Source organism: Lagenorhynchus albirostris, chromosome 3 (assembly GCF_949774975.1).
Source record: "Lagenorhynchus albirostris chromosome 3, mLagAlb1.1, whole genome shotgun sequence".
NCBI lineage: Eukaryota > Metazoa > Chordata > Mammalia > Artiodactyla > Delphinidae > Lagenorhynchus > Lagenorhynchus albirostris.
The window spans coordinates 26,615,360-26,642,163 of NC_083097.1; the positions used below are offsets into that span (position 1 = coordinate 26,615,360).

The 26,804-nt window shown below is 38.7% G+C and overlaps 1 protein-coding gene across 3 annotated transcripts in view; it reads right to left on the reverse strand.

Annotated features, from left to right (window-relative positions):
- Positions 1-26,138, reverse strand: part of ZFR (zinc finger RNA binding protein) — a 75,311-nt gene extending 49,173 nt beyond the window's left edge. For 2 of the 3 annotated variants that reach the window (XR_009539984.1, XM_060146927.1), the window contains exons 1-5: positions 26,011-26,138; positions 25,615-25,714; positions 7,693-7,975; positions 5,830-5,974; positions 2,881-3,099 (exon numbers count right to left, since the gene is read on the reverse strand). Coding sequence is in view for 2 of the 3 variants with exons in the window: in XM_060146927.1 (XP_060002910.1) it covers positions 2,881-3,099; positions 5,830-5,974; positions 7,693-7,975; positions 25,615-25,714; positions 26,011-26,047 (784 nt within the window). In the remaining variant the exon portion in view is untranslated. The remainder of the gene's footprint in view (positions 1-2,880; positions 3,100-5,829; positions 5,975-7,692; positions 7,976-25,614; positions 25,715-26,010) is intronic. The other variant, XM_060146928.1, reaches the window with a different exon arrangement.
- Positions 26,139-26,804: the final 666 nt, after the last annotated feature.

Sequence of the window (26,804 nt, forward strand, 5' to 3'; positions counted from 1 at the left end):
TCTTATCTCTTGATGTTTTGTTGCATCTTGGCTGTTAGAAGCCTAGCTACTGAATTTTAAAAATTTTTTATTTCTCAGAGGTTTTTTATCTCTTACCCTATGTCAAATGCTATGCTGGATGCTAGGGATACAATGGTGAATCAGGCAGAATAACATCTTACTGTGCCAGAAAGGAAAGAAGTGCTCAAAGACAAATGATGCCAAATTCAAAAGACTCAGAGTTGGTTTGAAAAGGATCCCACTGGCCAAATTTGGGACACTGTGTGCCTCAGAAAGAAAAATGAAAGCAATGGATACTACACTGAATAAAAAAGGAGCCCACAGTAATACTAAAAAAGAAGGGGTGAGGGGACTCCTTTTTAGGGAAGAATGTCTAAGAATCCAAATCCTTTTACATTGATTCTTAGTAAAAGGATTTTGCATTCACCATTGGAGAACCAGATTCAGTTACTGAGATTTTCATAGGATCTAACACCTTAGAGAGAAAGGTAGTTGAGCAATAGGCCCACAGATTACTTGGTTAATTATAAAATGGAAAAAGGTAACTTTACAATGGAAAGATCTGGTAGTCACCACTTTAATCAGTGATTATACTTGGCACCATCAATAAGGAATAAAGTGACATTTATTTTGTGCACCTGATGCGCTGAAATGTAATGCTCACATAGGTAGTTTAATTAACTAAAAAGCTGCCAGAATCTAAACATAAAAGCAATCAGGTAAATCTAGATTGTGGGATATTCTACAAGACTGGTCTGAACTCTTCAAAAACATCAAGGTCATGAAAGACAAGATAAAAACAGGGGTTATTCTACATTAAAGGAAACTGAAACTAACAACCAAATACAACCCATAATCCTTGACTGGACCCTAAATTTAAAACAAAGCACAAACACAAATACATTAACCACAGAGAAAGCCCAGCCATAAAAGACATTTGTGGACAACTGGAGAAAATTTATTAGATAATATCCATGTCCAATTCCTTATCTGAATTGTGGCTATATAAAAGAATGCCCCTATTCTTAGGAAATACATGTGGAAGAATTCTAGGCAAAGCACCATGTTGCCTGCAACTTATAAAACACTGCTGAACCATTTGAAAATATGTTTAAAGAGAGGCGAGATAAAGCAAATGTATTAAAATAATACTTGGTGAGTCTAGGTAAATGTTGTGCGGGCATTTGTTGTACTATAATATTTTTTCACTTTTCTGCAGAATTAAAATTTTCTAAAATTGGGGAAAAAACATGAAACCAAGGAATGGTATATTTCTATACTTAGAAAGAACATTCACAATGAGGAAAGGAGTTTACACTACAGTAGATACAAGACAAATTCATTTTTATAAAGAAACCATGTTTATATATGCATAGTCCCATGGAAGAAAGTCTAGAAGGACATGCACTAAAATGTTAATGGTAATTAATGTCTAGGGATAGATGTCTAGTAATTTAATTTTTTCTCCTTTTTTAATCCATACTTTCAAGGTTTAAAATGATGTATTACTTACATAATAAAGCAGTAAATAAAAATAATTATCTTCATTCTGTGTAAGGTATATTCAAGCAACTGAGAGAGACAAACACTGAGACAGAGAAAAGATAGTGGGAGAAGGAGCACAGTCAAGAGAGAAACAAGGAGTAGGAAAGGATACTATCGTATTCCTTATTTTGTTAAAGCTAATGTGGATTTTTTTTTTAGTGTCCAAACAGATTTCATTGAAATAACTCCATTTACACTTATAACTAGCTAATCAGAGAAAGGCAGAAAAGTTGTAACTGGGCAATCCCGAATAACAACATCTCCTCATGCCAGTTCATTTCCACATGGCTGTCTTAATTAACTTATAAATGTGTTCCCATTGCTCCCCTTCTTGAGATCTCCTCTTTAGCACCCTGTCTGCCCACAGGATAAACACAGACACCACAGCAGACCCTACAAAACTTTCCACACTGACATTTCCAGCCTCAGCTCCTGATAGTTACCCCATGTATCCTGTATTCCAGCCACAATAACTGTTGATCCCAAATACATCATGCCTGCCTGATTTCTATCCCTAGCACCAAGCACAGGATTTGACATAGGGTAAGAGATAAAAAAATCTCTAAAAAATAAAAAAATAGTTTAGAAATTCAGTAGCTAGGCTACCACAAAAACATCAAGAGGTAAGAAATGCAACGGCCTATGTCACCTTAAATCCTCCATGGAACAAGACAGCATATTAAGGAATAAATAAAATGCAAAACAACAACAAACCATGCAGTAATACAAGGCTAAGTGTCTTCAAAAAAGCCATGTGTGACTTTCATCACTGCAACACTACAAAGTACCTCAGCTGGAAATTAGGAAGAGCAGTGGGCACAGCAAGAAGGTTTTAGTAATTATTCTTCTCCAGGGAAAATATATGATTATTTAAGGAAAATAAGTCTGCTCTGTCCTTCCAAGAGATGTGTTATATAACCATCATCTTATGGATGTTTATAAAGGCCCCCAATATTTTCAAGGTTACTTATTCCTGAGGATAAATATGAAGATATAGCTTCTTGAGAGCTGGAAAAACCAATATAAAGAATCTGTCAGTGGTTATTTCCTGAAGTTAACTTTGAACTTTCAAACTCATTTGGAAAAGTCAGACAGGAAATGACCCTGTAGAATACTAGGTGTTATTTTATCTAATTAATAAAAAACCAAAAAAACCCTTACAACTTCGATTATGGTTCTTTTGTCACATTATGCACATATATTTGTATTAACGCCTATCAATTAATCCAATTCTTGCTACTGGGAGTAAGATCATTCCATAGAAAATCAAGATAGTTTCTTGGTGAGTCTCTTTTTAATTTGGTTACTCATTTAAACACAGTTTATCAGCCTTACCAGAATAAGTAACTGCCGTGGTACTATAAGTAGCACTCTGGGTATAGGACGGCACCACAGTAGCTGCAGCTGCTACTGGCTGTACGGTGGAGGATACAGGATAAATGGAGAAAGTAGTGGTAGCTGGACTTGGTGTGGCTGGTTTTATGGCTGTCACTTGTCGAGTTTGCTGGGCTTGTGTATACTGAGTTGCACCTTGGCTATAACCTGCTTTAGGGGCTAAATTGGGAAAGAGACATCAGAAAATTAGAAGGGTGAACCACTATAGTTACTGTACCAGTATCCTAGGAAAAAAATGTAAACATCATTAACTGTAAATTTTATGTTAGCAATTTCTTCTTGATAAAATTCTTATCACCAACTTAATAAAATATAGCATCTGTATAAATTTACTATCCCTCCACATATGCTTTTTACATATTTCCAAAATGACATTGTTCAAAATTTCCAACTAAAACACCAGCACTATTTAAAACATGTTAGCAATAAACAAAGTTTTTAGAAAAGGGTATGTGTGTGTATGTGTGTATTTGGGCTAGTCAGTCTACTTGAGAGTTATGCTTAATATTGGGAACAGAATAGAGAGAGCCTCAAAGTATAATTTAAGTCACAGTGAAGTTTTCAATGTTTAATTACATGGAACTTTTTCATATACTATTCATGGCATTTTACTGATTTTATCCATAGTGAACTTCAATCTAATTACAACCCACAAGGTGCTACTGACTTAATTCTTCAAATGTCAATAGCATGAGTCAGCTGTTCTTAAATGGCTACCATTAATGTCTCTGCTAAACTTTCCACTGCCCCTGAACATATTAAAACAAATGTATACTTTAAGAATCTATGAGACTTATTATCACTAAATTAATAATTAATCTGTTATTAATAATCAGTAAAGCATACAAATGTAATTTTCTGAGAAAGGCCCAAATATCAGGGGCCAAACTCATTTCATGCCTAGTTAAGTAAAAGTATTTGAAATAAATAGCACTTAAAGAGTTTATAAAACTTTTCCTACACATAGCATGAAATTTGATCCACACAACATATAGAAGAGTACAACATTTTACCAAAAAACCCTGATGTCCAGGAGCTAAATGATTCACAGAAGTCACATGGTCAATGTCAGAGTTCAGACTACACCAAGGTCTTCTGACTCTTAGATCACTTTAGTACTCTTAAGCACAATCTATTTAACCTTGGTAACTAATCAGGAAGTTCATTATAGTTCACTGTACCCACAAATCATTAGAAAAGAGACGATAAGAAAAGTCAGGGTCATTATAATGCAAAATATTTTTAAACCACTTTTAAGGGACTCATAAAATCAATCTTAGAACTAAAAGTACCCTAGAAAGATCTGAGTCAGGACTTCCCTGGTGGCACAGTGGTTAAGAATCCACCTGCTGGGCTTCCCTGGTGGCGCAGTGGTTGAGAGTCCACCTGCCGATGAGGGGATGCGGGTTCATGCCCCGGTCCGGGAGGATCCCACTTGCCGCGGAGCGGCTGGGCCCGTGAGGCGTGGCCGCTGGGCCTGCACGCCCGAAGCCTGTGCTCCACAACGGGAGAGGCCACAACAGTGAGAGGCCAGTGTACAGAAAAAAAAAAAAAAAAAAAAAAAGAATCCACTTGCTAATGTAGGGTACATGGGTTTGAGCCCTGGGCTGGGAAGATCCCACATGCTGCGGAGCAACTGAGCCTGTGCACCACAACTACTGAGCCTGAGCTCTAGATCCCGCGAGCCACAACTACTGAGGCTGTGAGCCACAACTACTGAAGCCCATGCGCCTAGAGCCCACGCTCCGCAACAAGAGAAGCTACCACAATGAGAAACCTGTGCACCAAAACAAAGAGCAGCCCCTGCTCGCCACAACTAGAGAAAGCCCGTGCACAGCAACGAAGACCCAATGCAGCCAAAAAATAATAAAATAAAATAAATAGTAATAAAAAAGTATTACTCAAAAATAAATCAGGGCTTCCCTGGTGGCGCAGTGGTTGAGAGTCCGCCTGCTGATGCAGGGGACACAGGTTCGTGCCCCAGTCCGGGAAGATCCCACATGCCACGGAGCGGCTGGGCCCGTGAGCCATGGCTGCTGAGCCTGCGCGTCCGAAGCCTGTGCTCCGCAACGGGAGAGGCCACAACAGTGAGAGGTCCGCATACCGCAAAAAAAAAAAAAAAAAAAAATTAAAGTAAAGGAGTTGCTATTTTTCAGAACTAAGAGAGCTTTGCTTTAAAAGTTCTCAATTAAATCTCTATGAAAAAAACCTATCTTTTAAAGACTACAAATATGTAGGCTTCTTTGCAAACAAAATACTTCCTGCATTCAAACCATTCATACATACTGTAATATCAATGGCTGGTAACGGAACCAACTGTCATTACAGATCAGAGAAAGATGAGTTAAAAGTATGGGTCCACAGGAATTCCCTGGCAGTCGGAGTGGTTAAGACTCCGAGCTTTCACTGCTGAGGGCCCGGATTCAATCCCCGGTTGGGGAACTATTAATCCCACAAGCTGCACGGCATGGCCAAAAAAAAAAGGGTCCACAAAATGGAAACCATACTAGGGCCTCCACTAGTTACAAAGGCAGTCAGCAGTTATGTCTGGGCATTTCAGACAACGAGAAGAAGGTGGCCAGAAGTTATTGCCACAACTTCTTTTGTACAGCTTATTTCAACAGGAAAAGAACTATAATCTGAAGAACAGATATGAAATACACTTTCAGGAAGGAAGGACATGATTATGAATTGCCTCCAAGATCTTCTCTCTTTGGGACTCAAAGGCATTCTTGTGGAGAAAGAGAAGGACATGGTTAGAACCTGCCCCTCAAGGTAATATAACACAATGAGTTTAGATGGATTCAAAAGCATATTTTCGTTAAAAAACACCTTGAATAATATGTTTCAATAGTGTACAATGAAAGGGCATATGTTAATAAAACCCACCTGTCTGATAGTAGGTCTCAGCAACAGAAGGCTGAGGCTGGGCGGCAGCAGCTACAGCAGCTGCAGTTGCTGTTGGTTGTTGGTAGTACTGCTTACTATCATAAGCTACAGCAGGAGCTGTGGATCTTACATAGGAGTACGAGTCCTAAAGAAAGAGAATGAAAGAAAATCTTGCTATGAGTGAAGTGGCAGACGGAAAAAAACCTTCATCTTTACTATATTAAAAACGCAATAAAAGAAAACAAAAGCCTAAATATGTATGAACAGAGACAGAAGATTCAAATTCAATACAAAGGGCATTCATTTTGGACTTCATCAAATAAGGTCAAAACCATTTTAAGCAGTATGCTTAACTTTTACAATCGGAAAAATCATCAAAATTTTAAAATAAGCATTATTTTTTTTAAAAATTAATTTTATTAAAAAATTGCTTGGCGGATCTGCCTTAAAGATGGATGCCACAGTAAAGAACACCTGGGTGTTCTAAGCTTTGTGACTGTTCCAGCTTTCTTTTCATTCTTCCTTATTTACTACTATTCATTAACATAATGATGAGTAGGAGCTTCCAGGTGGAGGAAAGGGGAACAGAGGTTCCAAGGGAAAGGAACGCTAAATATAAATCTCCAAGGCAACGAAGATCACGGAGAGCTGGGTGAATTCTGGCACTGCATATAATGAGGAGAACTGGGGAGGTACACCTGATGTATGCAGGAGGAAAGGCAGAAAGAGTTGGCAGGGCCCAGAAAATGATGGGCTTCATACATCCTATCAAAACCAATAAAATTTATTATATTCTGTCTCTGGACATAATGAAAACAATCACACATGTTAAAGTAATCCTGAGTTTAGTAACCTGCTAAATATTAATAGCAAATACTAATATTGCTGATTCATGTCAGTTTCTTAGTTAACAAAATAAATCCCCGTATTTTAGAAAGAATATTTAAAAACCAGGCAAAGTCCAGAAGGACCAAAGTTCAAAAAACAGATCCTAAAAGCAAACAAACAAAAAATGGGATAAAGGATTAGGGCCAAATTTAATTAAATAAGCAGGTAGTAATTTAGTGTCATATCAGACATAAAGAGAATTATATTACCATAAACAGACTTAGATCTTTATGTCCCTATAAACCTAACAAGAAGCAATTAGATGAATTAAGAGCAGGATCAATTTCTATTACAAACTAAGAAAGAACACCTTGAGGGAAGAATGTACATTTAGGCAATAGAATTTCCACCCTTGATAAGTTTCAAGAAGACACTATGTAATTTGTCCTATTCAGCTGAGGCTCATGGTTCTCAAAATAGGAGACACAGGGGTGTCCCAAGTGGATAAATAATGCCATAGTACCAACAAGAGGCAGAAGACCCTAAAATAAATAAATAAAAATTTTAAAAAAGGGGCAGAAGACCCTATATGTCTTAATTTTTCTCAAAAACTTGTAATGAAATTAAAATACTTAACCAGTAATTAATGTATCTTTTTTTTTTGGCCACGCCATGTGGCATGTGCAACCTTAGTTCCCTGACCAGGGATCGAACCTGCGCCCCCTGCAGTGGAAGCGCAGAATCTTAACCACTGGACTGCCAGGGAAGTCCCAATTACTATATTTTTTTAATTAAAGCAAACATATATATAGAGTGGAGTGCAATGCACTGGGGGATTATTAATATAAAACTCACTGCAAGGAAACTTAATGCTTGGAGTATACCCCCAAATTATAGGAATACACACTCACTTTTCTGTATCATTAGAGGTATATTTTGGAAGACCCAAATTTGAGAAGCATTGGCTTGGACATTACATTAAATACTGAAGCCACTGAACCTATATGTTAAGGCTAACGAAAGTAGTTTTCTTACCTGGTAGTTTTGTGTAGTAGCTGGGGGCGGTGGTGGAGGTGCTTCTTGTTGCCTCTGTGTATAACCATAGTCAGTTGCTGTGTGTGCAGTGGGGTACCCTCCATATGCAGCAGCTGTTGCAGCAGCTGCAACAGCTACTGGAGCAGGCCTGGCAACTGCAACTGTGGCGGCTGCTGGTGCATAGGCAGCAGTAACTGTGTGAGCAGCTACTGGAGCCTGATGGACAGTGTAGCTAGCAACCGTAGTTGGATGAGAGTAGGCTACACCCGAAGCTGGCTGCTGGCTATATCGTGGAGTAGAAGAATAAACATAATACAATTTAATTTTTAAAATCTAGGAGTTTAATCAACTTAAATCAAAAGCACATTTCCCAGTAATTTAATCATGGACTACAAAAGAACAGGTATTTGAGCTTAATAAACCACCTAACCAACACCCTATTTGTTATTGTTGCATAATTTTCATTCCTTAATCTGAATAAATTAGATGGTCACACATATGTTTCAGATCAAAGATCATATCACAAAGCAGGGAGGACAAACTGGGATAAGAAGTATTAGGAAGAAAGAAAAAACTGATCAACCTAGGAACTTAAAAAAGTATTTGTTATATGTATAGTTCTTTATTATGTACTATAGTTAAAAAAAATCTCTACAAGGAAATCATATCAAGAAAAATATTGTATTCTAACTCCAATTATGGAAAACATTTAAGGTAGAAACTATTACCGAGATGACTTAAATACTTCTGATGCTGTAAGGCAGTGGTTCTCAGCTAGGGGAGATTTTGCCCTCCAGGAGATATCTGGCCATGTCTGGAGATATTTTTGATGGTTAAACTGCGGAGGAGGTGGTGATGTGCGCTACTGGTATTTAGTGGGTAGAGGCCAGTGATGCTGTTACATAAAGGACAGCTATCCACAACAAAGAATTATCCAAAGAATGTCAACAGTGCTGAGGTTGAGAAATCCTGCTCTAAGGTACAGAATTTACAATGGAATATCTATTATTTTAGATAAATTTTCCAGGTTTCAGGCAGCAATTCATTACACACATTTCTTTTTCTCTTAAAAAGTAGCACATGTTGCAAAAGGAGACCTAAGTCAGATGCTTTGCAATCATAACATTTAAACCTCAGAGAGACAAAAAGTTTCTAAAACTGTAAATCAAATGAATCTTCAGCTAAAGTTAAAATAGCATTTACTTTAATTTTTAAATTGAGAGCCTATATCACATAAAACCAGGCCCACAAATGTTAGCAAATGAAAACGTTTTTGTTGTTTTAGGTTCTCTTGAGTAAGTAATACATTCACAATCACACTTGCTAAATCTATATTACCAAGGCAGAAAAATGCCTTCTTGAAAAAAGGAGAGCCCCAACAGTTATTTACCTGACTATAAGTTTTTTTTTTTTTTTTTGGCGTTACGCGGGCCTCTCACTGTTGTGGCCTCTCCCGTTGCGGAGCACAGGCTCCGGACGCGCAGACTCAGCGGCCACGGCTCACGAGCCCAGCTGCTCCGCGGCATGCGAGATCTTCCCAGACCGGGGCACGAACCCGTGTCCCCTGCATCGGCAGGCGGACTCTCAACCACTGCGCCACCAGGGAAGCCCTGACCATAAGTTTTAATATGAGCCAACAGTTAAGAATAGCTAAGAAAAAAATACCTGACGTAAGCTGAAGCTGCACTAGTAAACTAGAGTGTTTAATTCATGGGTTATAGTACAGGGTATTCTTCACTGGTATGCACAATACCAAAAAAAAATATGGCACAGAATTAAAATCTGGGGCCATCATATTTTAACTGTATTATGGAAAACACTGATAATTAGGATGTGTTCAAAGGGAATCAATATGAAGTTTATAAGTATGGGTATTATTTCACATAAAAGTAGAGGACCTAGGGACATTCAGTCTAGAAAAAGTGACCTTGGAAGATATGATAGCTGCCTTCTAATAGAAGAGACTTACTCCATGCTGCTCCAGAGAACAGAACTAGAACCAATGGATGGAAGGGTGGCAGATTTCAGCCCAATATGAAAAAGAAAAAAAAACAAAAACTTAGAACAGAGTCCAAAGAAACTCTTATAATTTCTATTTGGATGAGGTTTTCCACATTTTGATACTAAAATTAGCTAACATTTCCTACATATATGCCAATTATAAGACAGGAAAAGGGAAGTTTAAACGGTAATAGTGGGAAATTGGTTGGGCATTGACATTTTCAATGGATAATTCCATGTCCTTAAGAAAAATTCCAATAACATATACTTCTTCAAAATTCCTAGAACTGAGAAAAAGAATTATGTTTAAAATATAAATACACCAGTTCTGCAAAACTTGTATTTAACATTTACTGATAAGATTTCCCACGTAGAGGCTACATGGTTAGGTAAAATTCAGACAGTCTTGAATTCCTATACTCTTTTCATTCATCCCACTGCTCTTTATCGAGTATCTGTTCACATTTCATGGTCCCCAAGACATGTCCTATACGACAAAAAACAAAAGTTGGAGTAGAATAGGAATGTCAAGTACACTAGGCAGGCAATTTGACTTAAACTGCCACTGATCTTTTTTTTTTTTTTTTTTTTTTTTGCGGTACGTGGGCCTCTCACTGTTGTGGCCTCTCCCGTTGCGGAGCACAGGCTCCGGACATGCAGGCTCAGCGGCCATGGCTCACGGGCCCAGCCGCTCCGCAGCATGTGGGATCTTCCCGGACCAGGGCACGAACCCGCATCCCCTGCATTGGCAGGCGGACTCTCTACCACTGCGCCACCAGGGAAGCCTGCCACTGATCTTTAAAAGTCCATGCGACTCAGGAAGGGATGACCTTGTGCTCTGGTTTATGCTTATTGCCCCAGCATAATTATTAATAGTATTCTCACTCTCCTATGTGTCTCAGTTTGAACAATAAATTTTATAGTCACCCTTCCCAGGAATCATATAAAAAGATGCCAGCGCATTTAGCAATTACCATAGACATCCCTAGGGCTGTCTAACCTAACTTGCTCTGTAGAGCCAGGTCCCTAACCATCATCCGGGCTGGAACAACATGCTCCACCAAAGCATCATGAAGAATGATGATCCAGTCCCAGTTCCCAGGGGGTCAAGGGCTAGGGCAGCTGACTACTATTCAGAATAAAGATTCTCTGATTTGTTATCTTAGACCCATCTGGGAAATTCTCTTCCAATTTCAAATACCTTTAGGAAAACTGCCTTTCACATGACATAGATGACTACACTGGACTATAGCCGTTCAATTAAGTATCAAGTAGCTAAGTCTAAATAAGTAAATTAATTTTTAAAAATTCAGGTCAAGTTCAAATTAGTTTACATAAAAATTAGTCTTAAGTTGAAACAGTTCAAATCAAGGTTTTTGCCTAGTCTGGGGTGTGAGAATAAAAGGTGTTAAATTATATCCCTACATAAAATGTAAGACTTTTAACTGTCTTTAAATGATTTCTTAAATAGGGAATTCCCTAGCAGTCCAGTGGTTAGGACTCCGTGCTCTCACTGCCAAGGGCCTCAGTTCAACCCCTGGTTGTGGAACTAAAATCCCACAAGCCGTGTGGCCAAAAATAAATATATATTTTTTAACTTAAATAGAACAGGACATAAAATCCCAAATCTTGTGCCATTAAAAATAATTTGTGAAATATGAGAAGATTTTCATTTACTAAGCATCCAGTAGAGCAGAAGCTTTTACTTAGATGGTAATATCCTTTTGTGAATAAATTAAATCATATCAGCTTCAGTCAGTTTTAAACTGGGACAAATTAAATAATAAATTATGAAACAAATATATAAACAACATGGGTAAGAAAGTTTAAGAAACAATCAGACAGGGACTTCCCTGGTGGTGCAGTGGTTCAGAGTCCGCCTGCCGATGCAGGGAACACGGGTTCGTGCCCCGGTCTGGGAAGATCCCACATGCCGCAGAGCGGCTAGGCCCGTGAGCCATGGCCGCTGAGCCTGCGCATCTGGAGCCTGTGTTCCGCAACGGGAGAGACCACAACAGTGAGAGGCCCGCATACCACAAAAAAGAATCCACCTGCCAATGCAGGGGACACGGGTTTGAGCCCTGGTCCGGGAAGATCCCACATGCCACGGAGCAACTAAGCCAGTGCGCCACAACTACTGAGCCTGCACTCTAGAGCCCGCAAGCCACAAATACTGAGCCCACATGCTGCAACAAGAAAAGCCACCGCAATGAGAAGCCTGTGTACCGCAATGAAGAGCAGCCCCCCGCTCGCCACAACTAGAGAAAGCCCGAAGACGCAATGCCACCAAAAATAAACAAACAAACAAAAAGATACCAAAAAGAAAAAGAAACAATCAGACATAAAATGGAAGGGTATTTCTCTTGGCGGTGGGAGGCGGGGGGGGGGGAGAGTATTTAGGAAATTATTAATATTGAAGAGTAAAAACATCCTTCATATTTCTGAACTTAAGCTGGAGGTTAATGGTCTGCTCCCTACTTGCTTACCAAAAAGTGAGGCCAGCCAGAAGCCTTACCGAAATAAACAGCCAGCTAAAATCACCAGATGTTTAAAGAAAACCTACTATAAACTGCAAAAGAAATAAGAATGAACCCATGGGAAATGGATATCTCAAAGCAACAGATAAGAATTTTAAAAATCTCTAATTTGTATCCATAAAACAAGAATTTTACACTAGTTAGAAGATAAAGTTGAAGGACATGGACAAGATAAAGACAAAAGAAAAGAGAATGGATAAATATAGCAGGTCTAATATTCCAACAAAAAGGAATTCTAGAGTAAAGAAAAAAAGCAGATGGAAGAAATTAAGAAATTTCCCACTATTGAAGGGAGGCCCGTATTTTCAAATTCAAATATCTACGGAGTATAAAACAGAAATGAAAGAACAACACTGAGAGACATATATTGATAGCATTTCATAACACAAGACAAAAAAAAGATCCTTTAAATCTCCGGGAGAGAAGAAAAACAGATCACCTACATACAAGTAAATGAAAATCAGACTTACTGATAACACCAGTGGCTGGAGGACAATAGGGTAATATCTTCAAAATTCAAGGGAAAATGATTATCAATGTAGAATTCTGCACCCAGTTAAACTATTAACACAGAATAATGATTTTGACATTCAAGGTATGAAGGAGTTTACCTCCCACATGCCTTTTCTTAGGAAGCTACATGAAAATGTACTTCAGCAAAAAATAAAACAAGAAAGATATAATGGGATCCTACACACAGTGGATTCAAACTCAGGAGACAGATAAAAGCCCAGGTCGGCAGCTATGCAGCAGGCCCAGAAAGGCAGTAAGTTTATGAGACTGAAATCAAAGGAAGGACAGAAGCCTCCAGGAGAAGGATGTCTAGGAAAACAGATGATTGGACAATAGACAGCAGACCAAGAGCCTGGGAAAATCTCATGATATAATCAAGGCACCAAGAAGATTTGTGTGAAAAATGGGTAATGAAAGACTTCAGGAAATATGAAACTGCTCAAGAAAAGTCATGATCTCAGTTGAGCAATTAGTAGGGTGTAAAAAAGGAAAAATCTGTTTGAAATTGACCCTGCAAAAATTCTCTATTAAGTGATACAGGGTTGTAAAAATGGAATACATGAGGAATTCTAATCCTAGAACAGTACTTGGCTCCAGAGTAAATACTATTTACAGTCATAATAATGAAACAGTTTTCTGCTTTAAGGTTTTAGAATCAACCTAAATCACGGAAGATAAACTATGATTACAGAACACAATAAAGTGTTATCACAAGGAAAACGAGAGCTGAGTTGGGGGATGGGGTGGAGAGAGAGGGAAAGTAAAGCACAAGGGTTTCAAGATTCTTAGAGAGTACCAAGATACTGTCTACCTTTGATGGAACTAGAATTGGTGTGTATTGTTTGAAGCAACAGAAATAATCATTATCACTGAATCTGGGAGGAGAAATGAGAAGCATGAGAGAGTATGTATGAAATCCTAACCATGATTGTAAGAAATCAAACTATAATGCATAAAGTTGATAAATTAAGACATAAAAAAGCAGCATACTATTTAGCGATATGGAGGTTAGAAATAAAACCAAAATGCGTTAAAGGTGGGGAACTGGGAGGCAGGGAGAAGGAAAATAAGGGACTGTTGTTTTCATTAAGCCCTTCTATACTATTTTTAATTAATTAATGCATTACTCTGGGAGTAATGAAAGATAAGCAGAAAGATATCAGAAAAGAATTCTCAAGCTGGCAACTTCAATGACCAAAAAACCAACCCCGAATTTAAATACTTTTTCCTTTTTAGTTATCCCAACACAACTCTAATATCTACATTTCTGGCCTCAACCCTAATCTATATCCAACTTCAGGCCCATCTCTAAGTGCTTTTGAATTCCATTAATATGACCTGGCTTCATACTACACTACTAAATTTATAGTCGCTACTGAAATTAAAATAACTTATGTGTACAAATGGCTCATCTGCATAAGCGGTATCCTACACCTCCGTTAGTTTCTATACAACAGTGGTTCTCAAAATGTGATCCAAGGACCGCTGAGGGTCCCTAAGACCGTTTCAGAGGGCTCAGGAGGTTGGTTCTCCCTTTTCAATTACAGATTGCCTTCATTTATTTTAATCCAAACAATTTACTGCAACAGACAATGCAGAAGCAGGTATGAGAATCCAACCATCTTAATTGAGATATTAAAAAGATTTGTAGAGGCGGCTTCCCTGGTGGCGCAGTGGTTGAGTCCGCCTGCCGATGCAGGGGACACGGGTTTGTGCCCCGGTCCGGGAAGATCCCACATGCCACGGAGCGGCTAGGCACGTAAGCTGTGGCCGCTGAGCCTGCACGTCCAGAGCCTGTGCGTCCGGAGCCTGTGCTCCACAACGGGAGAGGCCACAACAGTAAGAGGCCCGCGTACCACCAAAAAAAAAAAAAAAAAAAAAAAAACGATTTGTAGAAATGTTAAACAATGCTTCTCATCTTACTACTTTTTCAGTGGTTGGAATATAGTTATTTTGCATAAAGATATTTCTGGTTAGCATGTAGTGGTATTTTTACTATTTTAAAACAATTTAATAAATATTTTTAAAATTTCTAAAATAGTAAATATTATATAATCTGCATAAGCAAAAGCTTTTGGGGGTTTTTAATAATTAGAGGTTAGAAGGGTCCCCAAACCAAAAAGTTTGAGAACCACCATTTTACGATACAGAACATTAACTTAGAGTCTGTAATGGTATTCACCATTCATTTTCCTGCTCTTTACTTACTGCCCCTTTAAGCAAAATGTTTCCTTCTGTCTTATGACATGGAAACAGTACTTGTTCTCTGGTAAAATGAGCACTGAAAAAGTGGCCAGAGCCCCAAGTATGCTGCCTACAGCTGTGTAATAGTCTTATCTAGGGCTCCAAATCTCCTCCCAGTTTACCTGGTGTGCTGCTGTACAAATATTTTCTATGTTAGCAGAGACATCAAAGGCATAGGGAAGTAATGGCTTAGAATTTTGGAACTCCCACACAAAACTAACAGAAGGTGAATTAGGAAAAAGCTCACTTCCCCCTTTAAGAGAGAACTGTAAGGAAACTTTCCTGTCTCAGCCTTGGCTCCAAGTAAAAGAGAGAAGCCTCTCCTGATAATTCTTAACAAAAAGCCAGCACTCCTCTACTTTGGGCTCTGGAATTCACATTAGCTGACCAGGAAAACTAACTACTTGGTTTGGCGTTTATTTATTTATTTATTTCCTTCCAGGTACCACAAAATGCTCATTCCTTTCTAATGCTACCATGTTCCAAAAAAGAGGAGATCTCAATCAAAAATCACAAACAAAACCCATAAGGAAACAAGATACTAGGAGCAAGAGTTTTGGGAAAAAAAAAAAAAAGACTACAAGTATTAGTATTGGATACGAAATATAAAATAAGTACACTTAAAGAGACTATGAAAACCAAGACCAAGAACTAAGAGTTCAATCAAAAACAACCAGATGAATTAAAAAAAAAAAAACAGAATTTCCAGAAATGAAATACAGTATATAAAAATTATAATCAGAAACTCAGAAAGGCATTATGTAACTGATTAGACATAGCTGGCAAAAAAAAAAACTATAAAAATTACTCAGAAGGCACACAAAGAGATGAAAGATATTAAAGAGGTTAAAAGACCAAGAGAAAAGAATAAAAAATGGTAACTTACAACTCATTGGAGTTGCAAATGAAGAAAAAGGGAGAGAGGAAACATCTAAATAGAATGTCTGATATAACAATCCTCAGATCCAGGAGCCCCCAACTAACCCTAAGTAGGATTAAATAAGGAGTTCTCACCAAGACGCATCTGAGTGAAACTGTAAACACCAAAGAGAGAGAAGCACGAGTAGCTTGAGGAAAAAAAATCCCTAGAAACTAAGTGATGACTTCTCAAGAATGAGAAGGGTGAAATGAAGATATTTTGAGATTAAAAAACAGAGAAAAACCAAAAAAACATTGTTATCAGTAGACCCACATTAAAGGACATTCTCAAAGATTTACTTTAGGAAGAATGAAAATGATCTGAGGGAATGAATATTAAATAATAATAAAAAAAGTGGTAAATACGAAGGCAAATTTAAATACTAGCTATATAAAACAATAATTTTCTTCAACAACAGTTGTGGGGTTAAGGACATCTGAAATATAGTACAACAAAAGCACAAAAATCAGGAGTGGACTGACCAAAGTTAAAACATTTTAAGTCCTCGTATTGTTTAGGAGAATAAAGGTGATGATTAGCTTTAGACTAAGTGAAATATGCTAAATTTCTAAAGGAACCACTATAGGACAAATGCGGAATGTTTCATTTCTGAAAGGCCATGAGGGAAACAAGTCTCAGGCAAGAAAATGTAGGCAGCTCCTGTCACTTACATTATTAAATGTGCTTTTTTACTCCCCTGGAAAACATACTTTGTATGTGTTTGTTTCAATTTTGCATAAAATGGTAAAGTAACTGATAAAACTTTTTTTCTGTCTTTCTCTTGGCACACAAAACAAAATTTAACCTTTCCATTAGTCCAAATTTAATGCTCAACATTGCTGGACTTTTCTAGGTCAAATTATGGCGTTTTACGTATCTACAAAATCACTGACAAATTTATCTTTACATTTAGTATTTTATAATGTTGAGAATGATGCAAAATTAAACTTTCTCATGGAATAATCCCAAAGACAAACCACCTTTAAATATTCCCTAAACTTGTTATTGTAATGTCATGCTCCCATTAACCTTCACAGTGCTATTAAAACAATAACTGCATCATTGTAGAATTTTAGAAGAAATTTAAATTCAGGCTCTATTTTCTTCTTAAAAACTAGAACAAATAAAATAACTAATCCTAAAATTTCTACCAACTCTTTAGATGGGTAGACTACAAGGGAGGGAGGGTGGTTAAATAACATATGAAAACGGTTGACAGTTTTCTTGACATCTTTTAACTCTCAACATACCAGGAGAAATATCATTTGGGTCCACTGGACCTCTTACATTTTCTGTATTTTTGAGGTCATTTGACAATTTACATAAGAATAAGGGATAATGAAAATACTATTAGAAAATTTTAAATACAGAGTACAATAAACCCAAATTTTTATTCCACATATACACAAAATGCACCATGTTCTCTGAACATAACTGCTCATCAACTTTCATGCATGAACATGGAACATGTCCATCCCATAAATGCTAATTCCACATTTCAAATATTTTTCTAATAAGTTCTAACCCGCCATTACTTTGGGTTCATCTTCCTGCATTTGAATTGTCAAAATGCAATGCTTAAAAAAGTTTTGAAATGTTTTATGGCTCATATTTTGTTGAAGAGAGATGGTCATCTACTTTGCTCCATAACTGTAAAACATTATCAGTTTTTTCCTTTGGAATGATCTAAAGAATTTTTAAAATTTTACACCATCTATTTCCTTCCAACTACCTTTGTATACATATCTGCCTTAAGCATCTGTCCACTAATGAACCATATCGAGTAAATTCTGGTTCACAAACATCACAAAACATGAAAGATTTCTGCCACATATACTTTTAGCAAAATGGGATGTTCTGGAACTTGTCACAGAATATTACATAATGAAATTCTTCCTGTTAACTAGATGAGAATACCTTACTTTCCTTTTTTATCCTTATAAATATATTTTTCACTCACTGATTCTTCAGTTTGAAAAAAATCATCTAGGACATTGTATCTATAGACTCTTAGGCTGAGATTTTGCTTATACAATTAATTTCACCATTATCATTTGTCTAGAGTGGTGCTATTTTTGTATTTATCTTATTTAGCTAGAGTTGTCAAATATCGTCTTGTGTTAACTTTCTTCCCTTTGCCAGTATGAACAGAGAATTAGTAATTCTGACTCCTCAACTGTGTTGAAGGAAAACTAAAAGCCAACTATTAAAGACAGCATCTCTCCTTTCTTTCATACCTTCTTGATAGACAATGCAATACTTTAGACAATGCAACATCCTCCAATTATTTCACTATTTTACTATCCTTTTAGGTCAGTGGTCCCCAACGTTTTTGGCACCAGGGACTGGTTTCGTGGAAGACAATTTTTCCAAGGACGGGAGGGGGTGGTTCAGGCACAGTATCTTTTCCCAGAAATAAAAAATGAATTAAAAATTTTATTTTCATTTAATCCATCTTCAAAAACAGTGCTTCCGAATACTTTAAGCCCATTTAACCTCTAGAACACTCAAGAATTTATCTGTGGATAAACAACTGTATAGCACAGGGAACTATATTCAATATCCTGGGATAAATCATAATGGAAAAGAATGTATACATGTGTATAATTGAGCCGCTTTGCTATACAGCAGAAATTCACACAACACTGTAAATCAACTACACGTCAACAACAGCAACAAAAAAATTTATTTGAATACTAAATTCGACTACAAGACCTATCTTATGCGAAATTTTATGCTTGTCTTTCTGTAGCTCCAAACGATCAGATTCTAGTTTTTCTATACTGGCTGCCCATGAAAATTATACCAAAGATCTTGCTAACTATCAATCCTTTATCCAGCCTCTCTAAAACCCTAACATTGCTGATTACTCCATCTTCTTTTGGTTTTTATGAACACTACATTCTCCCAGCTCTCTGCCCACCCCGACCCTGTCTCAGTATTTGCTTCTTTCTTTGGCCCTACTTTAAACACAGATGTCCCCCAAGTTTGTAACCATGGCTTTGTTCTATTTTTTTTCCCACTAATTCAAAAAACGTTTACTAAATGTTTGATGTACGACAGGCACTGTACTTTCTCTGGTTTCATCCATGCTCACACCTATAATGGTGGATCACCACCATATGGATGATATTCGGATTTACACTACGACCCTTATCCCTCTTCTGAGCTCAATTTCCAAATGTCTACTCAATATAATATTAACATTGATGGAGATATATGTATGCAGGGGCTATTCTGAGCACTTTACAAATTTTATCTCATTGAATTCTCAAATCACAATGGAGACTGTAGAGGCCTCCAGGGATGCTGATAGTGTTGTTTTTTTGATTGGATGCTGGTTATACAGGTGTGTCCAGCTTATGACATTTCATCAAGCTATATTCTTATTATATGTGCAGTTCTTTTTATATATACCATACTTCGACGGAGAATTTTTTTAAAATTTCAATCCTATGAGGTAATTATTAGTATTATCCCTAATTTACAGATGAAGAAACTCAAGTACCAAAGGACTGTTTGCCCAATGTCACATGACAAATAGTAGAGGGATCCTGGATTCAGCTCAGCTAGCCTGACTTCAGAACCCATCAACTATCAACCATATCAAGAATTTAATTTAGGTAATTCCCTGGCAGTCCAGTGGTTAGGACTCAGCACTTTCACAGCCGAGGGCTAGGGTTCAATCCCTGGTCTGGGAACTAAGATCCCACATGCCACACAGCGCAGCCAGCGGGGAGGAGTGGGGGGTGGATTTAATTCATTCCTATCTTGGCTCAACACATTTTGTCTAAAATGACCTTCCCTCCATTTTCAGAATTAAAGACCATGAAGCCTACCCCAAACTCCATAGTCAGAATCCTCCAATTCCCCATTTTAGTATTTCATTAAAACTCAGTTATGATCGCTATCATGGCATAGTTACCTGGAGGTATACCTGCCCCTACCCTCATCCCCCAGGAGTGTAAACTCCTTGAAAGCAGGGACTATGCATACTGTAAGTTACTCCCTATGAACGTATTTTAATGTATATATTACATGAGGAGACTAATACTACAACAACAAAAAAGCCCAGTGTTCTTTGCTTCATTAATTCGCCCTCTGTAAGGATGAATTAAGAGCTGCACTGCACACAGCTTTCACAAAACACTAAGAAATGTTATACTCGGAACAACGAACCTAATTCTGATAGAGTGATGCCAAGGACAATGTTGTTGGCACACTCCTCACCTTTAATCTCATTCTAGTAATTCTAACATACTTTGTCAATTACTACATTTATAAGCCCAAGGACTGTCTTCTGATTATCCTGATGGTGTACTTCTGAATAATAATTTGGTTGATTTGCTTTTTTTTTGACAAATACCTCTACTTAAACAGCTATATATTCTAATCCAACTGCCCATAAGCATACATCTATTTCTGGGCTATTTTAAGCCAATGATCTATTTGTCTATCCCTCTACCAATACCACATTTTCCTGTTTAATAACATCTTTTGGTCCCCGCTAATATAAGACCTTCCTTATGATCTTACAAGACTGTCATGACTACTTTTGGACAAATACTCTCTTCACTATCAACATGAGAACTCCTTTATCAAGTTACCCCAAAAAGCCTGTTGTGATTTTTATTGCAATTACATTAAACATATAGACTACTTAGGAGAAAATTGATAACTTGATAGTATTGATTTTTTTCACTGCATGAACACAGCCCATCTTCAATTATTTGTCTTCTTTTATGCCCTTTATAGCCTACTGTATTTTTTTCTTAAAGTGTTTTGTATATCTCATTAGTTTTATTTCTACTTAATAGATTCTGTGGCTATATAAAAAGGACTTATTTGAAATTTGATAATCTAATTAATTCAACATTGCTGAAACAGGAGTGATCTTAGATCCAGAAAATTTGAACTCTTATTATTTCTCATATTAGTCTGTTGATTATAATCATGTTGCTTGCAAACAATTAAAAACTTGGAGGTCCCTATTAAACTGACACTGAAACTGAGGCCTCCAATTGATACTCAAGTACCTACTTTTAAAACATTTGAGATTATGAAGCTCTATGTATTAAGTGTATGATAGCCATCAACTATGGTGAGCTTTTAAAACCCTTTTAGTATTATTATACAAATCTCTATAGAAAACTAGCATTGGTAAAATGCCTACTGAAAATCAAGCACTAGGCTAGGAAGGTTTATATTTAATAACTTCACCTCAAAGCAAGTTAGTTGAGGAAACTGAGTTGTAGAAAGATTAGGTGACTTGCATAAGTGTCTAAAGAGATAGAGTTGAGATTCAAATCCAAAGCCTTTTCATTATAGTATACTGTGAGGCACGTTATAAAAACACAGTCAAGCATACACTTTAAGCATTCTATACAGGGCTAGTCTCCCTCATCCTACTCTTAAGGCTATTAATAACATATACAGGATATAGATCATCATTGTAAAAGCACTAATCCTTTTGGAAAGAAAATTTTCATTATTTCAAATTCATTCATGCAATATGAATCCTAAGATCTCTGATTCAACAGTGGAGGAGCTGATATAATTAGCAGTTGCAGTAATTTTTTTTTTGGTAGAGCCAGTAAATTTCCATCACTAAGATCGGTTTCAAAAACCTGTTCACCTGGTTTTCTCACCATCTCAGTTAGTGATTACTTCTTTCTACCTTACTAGTGTTACTTTTATTCTTTCCTTCAAGATACAATATTCTTAACTCTACATTCAAATAAAAAGCAAAAAAGAGGAGGAAAATTCACTGGCCAATCAACCTACCCAAGTTATCTTAGTGATGTGAAAAGATACTTATCCTTTAGGAGCAGATGTCCTAAAGACATCTCAAGAATCACTAGATGAGATGCCTTCTTTTGACTAACAGATACTTAATTTAAGCTAATGTCCAGACAACAGTCGAAATCCACTTAAACATTTATTATTTAACAACATTTGCTGAGATCCTAAGAATATGGGGGCAATTATTTTGTACCTTTATACAATCATTACTCTATAAAATTTTTGAACTCAATTAATTCTAGATATTAAAAGGGTAAAAAAATGTTGGCGAATGATTATTTTAAATAGCTAACTTTATTGAAGGTAGAATAACATTCAGATACCAATGATACACTAAGAGCTATAGATAGAACAAAGAAAATTAGTTTAAGCACAAGCTAAACATTTAGGTTATGCAGGTTAACAGACAAGCATCTTGAGTAGATAGAAAGGTGACAAGAAAGATATGACCAAGGCTTTTCTAAAGAATACAAGAAACTAGCTGTTTAAAACTCTCCAAGAAAAAGTTATGTCCTATTCATAGTGGGATATAATGGGATTACTTTAGTTTATATACATAGCATATTTGTTTATGCCACAAATCCCCTTCAAAAACTGAAGAACTCCTATGAGAACTTCTGTAAAACTGCCAATGAAGGAGACCAAAAAACTCATTTGATCCTATGATAGTTAATTAGAAAGTTTTTTCCACTGAGAATTATCTTTCTCGCATTCTTTGCTACCGTAAGTTCTTACAACTGTTGAAATCTTTTTTTTTCAAAATTTATTATAAAATTAATGTCTGTCTAAAAGTTTTTAAGTATATCTTCTCAAACAAAAAAGGTACTCTACTGAAGTAGTTACCTATCTAACCAAGTTCCCTTTCTGCCATGAAGCCATTCCTGTTTTTTCATCATGCTTGAGATCTGCCTTGTCCTACACACCCCAAATTAACATTCTACCAGAAATATATACTTATAAACACAATAATTAATACTTAAAACCTTTCTGATTTTGTCACTGCCAAGGGGAAAAAAGCACATGAAAGGTAAGAAAAGATTACATTTGCAATAGTGGCAAATGGCACCAATAGGTTTATTTACTAGCCTTAAAAAAATACAGAAGCAGGAAGAAAAGCAATCAGTAGCTGATGGAACGTGTAGCACAAAGACTGAATCAATGCTTACCACAAAAATAATATGTATTATACAAAAGAAAAACCTGGTTTATCTAAAGGTTATTAGTAGTAGAACTTATAAGAGATCTTTACAACATCTCTTAAAGAACTTTGATACTTAGTATGCCATTATAAATCTCAAATATTAACAAGCAAAAAGAAAGTCTAAATTTAAAATAAATTTAATCAAATACCTCACATAGTGGTAACCAAGAAAACTAAGAACCGGAATTAAATCTAGACTTAGAATAGTTACTCTCAGTTATCTGCACTCAACGACAGGTGAAGCAACTATTCACATAATCTACAGATAAATGTTTAAGATCTCCTTAAGTTTACATCCTTCAAAAAAAATTCTTTTTTGCAAAGTAAGCCTTGGTCTTCCATGTCTCAAAGTTACATTTTAATGATTTCCAGACAGGAAGAAAGATGAGCACCATCACTGCATTTTTTGCATATGCTTTTATTATTAATGCTATTTGTTCATCTTCCTTGAACCAAGGTATTAGCATTACTGGACCTGATTTCTTTCCATTAAAAACAAACAATTCTATATAGTATGTTATATACAAGGACAGAGCATCTTAACAATTAGTTTTGCCAATACATGCATAAATAAGTGATGTCAAAAGACTAGTCTTTTCTCATTAGACACACATATTAACAAGCAATTTAATACTTTGGATTGCTGTTACAGTTTACTGAAACTTTATAAGATTCAAAGCCAAAGAAAAACTAGGTACAGAAATTCTGTAATAGCTTCCTATACTGGGATAAAATACATACATGCAAATATTTGATCAAAAAATGATTATCTTTAAATTGGCATTTCCTCCCCTCATTTCTATCTATAGGTTTGCATTCGAAAAAATATTTCAAAACTGCCACAAAGAACAAACCCACTACATTTTCAGTAAACAGTTAATAATCCAACAAATCTACCACTCTGCCCACAGTAACAGAAAAATACTGTGTAAAACAATTAAAACTTAAATGGTTAAATACAGCCTTGTGTAGGACACACAGTACTTGGTAGCAGTAGATTTACAGCACAGTGCTGATTAGCTGTATCTTGTTTCCCAGAAAAAGAAAATGGCTTGATTTTTCTCTCCACGAAAATTATTTGCTCTTTATTAAAGTGGCTGGGACTTTGTTAGTTGTTTAATTATCACAATTTGTAAGTAAAGAATTTTTTAAAAGTTTGAAAAGCCCCAAGATCATGCCCCAATAATTTGTCATCTCAGTTCTTTTTCTGGAAATAAGCTTCAAAGTAAAAGAGACTTGTAAAAAAATGCCACGTGTTCAACGCATTTGACAATTAGTAGAATATTAATTTCATCAATAAAACACATTTACACATTTTAATATCTCTTAAAAATCAATGGGGTCTTAAGCATTGAGTCATATTTTAACTGGTGGTGATTTTTTCAGTGATACATAAAATGATACCCTTCCTTTATAATAAATGCTATCTTATAATTCCATGAAATATGGCAACTCTGTTCCTCAGAATTACACGTTTTAACCAAAAAAGATAGCCCAATTTTACAGATGAGGAAAATGAAAGACCAAATAAGAGATGTCCCCAACGTCATTAAAATCCGGAGCAAAAAAGACTGGAACCCAGGTCTTCTGGTTCCCAGTGATGTCCTTTCCTTTAGACAACCCGTCGCCTGAAGTGAATGAGGTGAGAAAACTACCTGGGTTTATTAACCAATAGCTAATTTACCTAGTACACAGATATCTAATATAATCTCTCTCTATAAAAAGCTGATCACTTAGGAGCCCTGAACGCTTACGGCCTGAGTCTAAAGAGACTGTCTCAGGCTGACTCAAAAGTAACAACAACAGAATCTAGTGTTTTTCTTTCTTTTGATAAGATATATAACGAAGTACAGAAACTTCAGAAATTAGAGCTTCCCTTAAGTAAGAGATTTCATAGGGTGCATTTCACGGCACCTCACTTGCACTTTTCATTTCCCTGGAGGGGAAAGACCCGCCAATGGAAATTACTGGCCCACCTGGAGCCTAAACGCAACAGCCAGAACAAAGCTGTGAACTCATTTATCAGCACTAGAAACTTCGCACATCTCTTCCAGCCTACCAGCTACACAATTCACAGGTGGTTGGTGTGTTTACCTCTCTCCTTGAAGGGAGAACTAAAGGAACCAAACGAATGCGATGACACCCACAATCTGTTTGCGGGGATCGGGTGGAAGGCCAGGGGAGACCACGGGACGCAGGAGAAGGCACCCAAGAAAACAACACGTTATCTGGGCTCGGGGGGCCGGAGCACCGGGCGAGGACCGGTGCCCGGGCGGCGGCGCGACTCTGCACTCCCCGAAAGGTGCCCTCGCCCACCGTCTCTTTCCCCAAGTGGGAGGGATATCGGAGGTGGGGACCGGCCCGGCGGGGGCGGGGACCGGAGGCACCGCAGGGGCCGCGGCCTCGGCTCCCTCCCTCCCAGCCCGGCGGGGGTGGCGGCTCGGCTCCGAGGCCGCGGGAGGCCATTTTAGCTGCGGGGCCGCCAAAGGCCCGGGAGGCCCTCCGCCTCAACGTCTCCCGCTCCCGCCCCCACCAGGGCCGCTGCCCGCCCCGGGCCGGGCGAGGCCGCGGGGCTCGGCCTGCCGCCGGCCGGCGCTCGGAGGGGGGGGGCACGGGGGGGCGGCGGGCGTGTGGGCGTCGTGTCGGCGGGATCCGGGCGGAGGGGCGAGCAGGGGGAGAGGAGGGAGAGGGCGGGGAGCCGTTACCTATACTGGGCCGCAGCCGCCGCCGCCGCCGCCCCGCTGTGGGTGAATCCAAAGTAGTTGCCGGTCGCCATTTTGGCATCTTCCCCCAGCCGGCTGGGCACTGCGACGGGCACGGAGAGTCGGGTCCCATGGCGGGAGGAGAGGCGCGGAGGGGCAGAGACGCCGAGGGAGGGAAGGGGAGAGAGAGAGAGAGGCTCCGTGAGAAGCCGCCCTCGCCGGGCCGGGCCGCGGCCGCGCCGCCTCCCCCTCCCGCCTCGCACTCCCTCACTCACTCGCACGCCCGGGTGGCGGCCGCCGCCTCCTCCCCAGAGCCTGCCCCAACCCCCCGCGCCTCCCCGCCGCCCCGGGCCGGGGAAGGGGCCACACGGGGACCCCGACGGGGCACATTATACTCACCATAGGTGAAAGAAACTACAGGGCATATGGGAATCATGGGCTCGGGCTGCTGCTGCTGAACTCTGAACTCTCACCCGCTGCCTCCCTCCTCTGCCCCGCTCCTCCTCAGCGGAGAACAGACCGCCGCCTCCCGCTGCACTGCGCAGGCGCCCCCGCGCTCGGCACCCTGGGAGCTGTAGTCCCGCCGCCTTCGCGGCTCCGACGGGCGCGTGCCATGCCTCGGCCGAGGCGGGCCTGGGGCGCCCTCCGTGGAAGGCGGGCTTGGTCTCCTCCGCGGTGGTGGCGAAGGCGAGACGAGCCGCACCGGCCGGGAGAGGGAGTCGGGGAGAGTGACCCGAGAGAGTGACGTCTACCAGCCTTTTCTTCTTACTTTTCACTTCTTTCACTTTTGCGTGTCCATTTGTTCTCTCCCTTTTGCCCTTCTCCATCGTGCACTTTTCACCAGGACTTGAGCTGGACTAATTTGGATTTTTCCTTATTTCTCGCATTCCCGGTTCTTGTCCTTAGCCTTTAAAGTGGAGAAGGAAAGACGGGGAGAAGAGAAAGAGAAAAAGAACGGCAGGTGTGCTATTGCGTTGGATACCCCTTACGAGCACTTCTGTTCTGGTCCCTTCTCCCACCCGCACCCACCGCTTGATTCCTACAGCGTGTACGGAGCCCTCACAAAACGTCAGGCCCTCTTCTGGGTGCTGGAGATAGAGCAGTGAGCAAAACAAAGTCCCAGTTCACACGGAATTTACCTTCTGGGAAAGGGGAGGGTGGGCGGCAGGAGGTTCAGACAATAGCCAAATAAA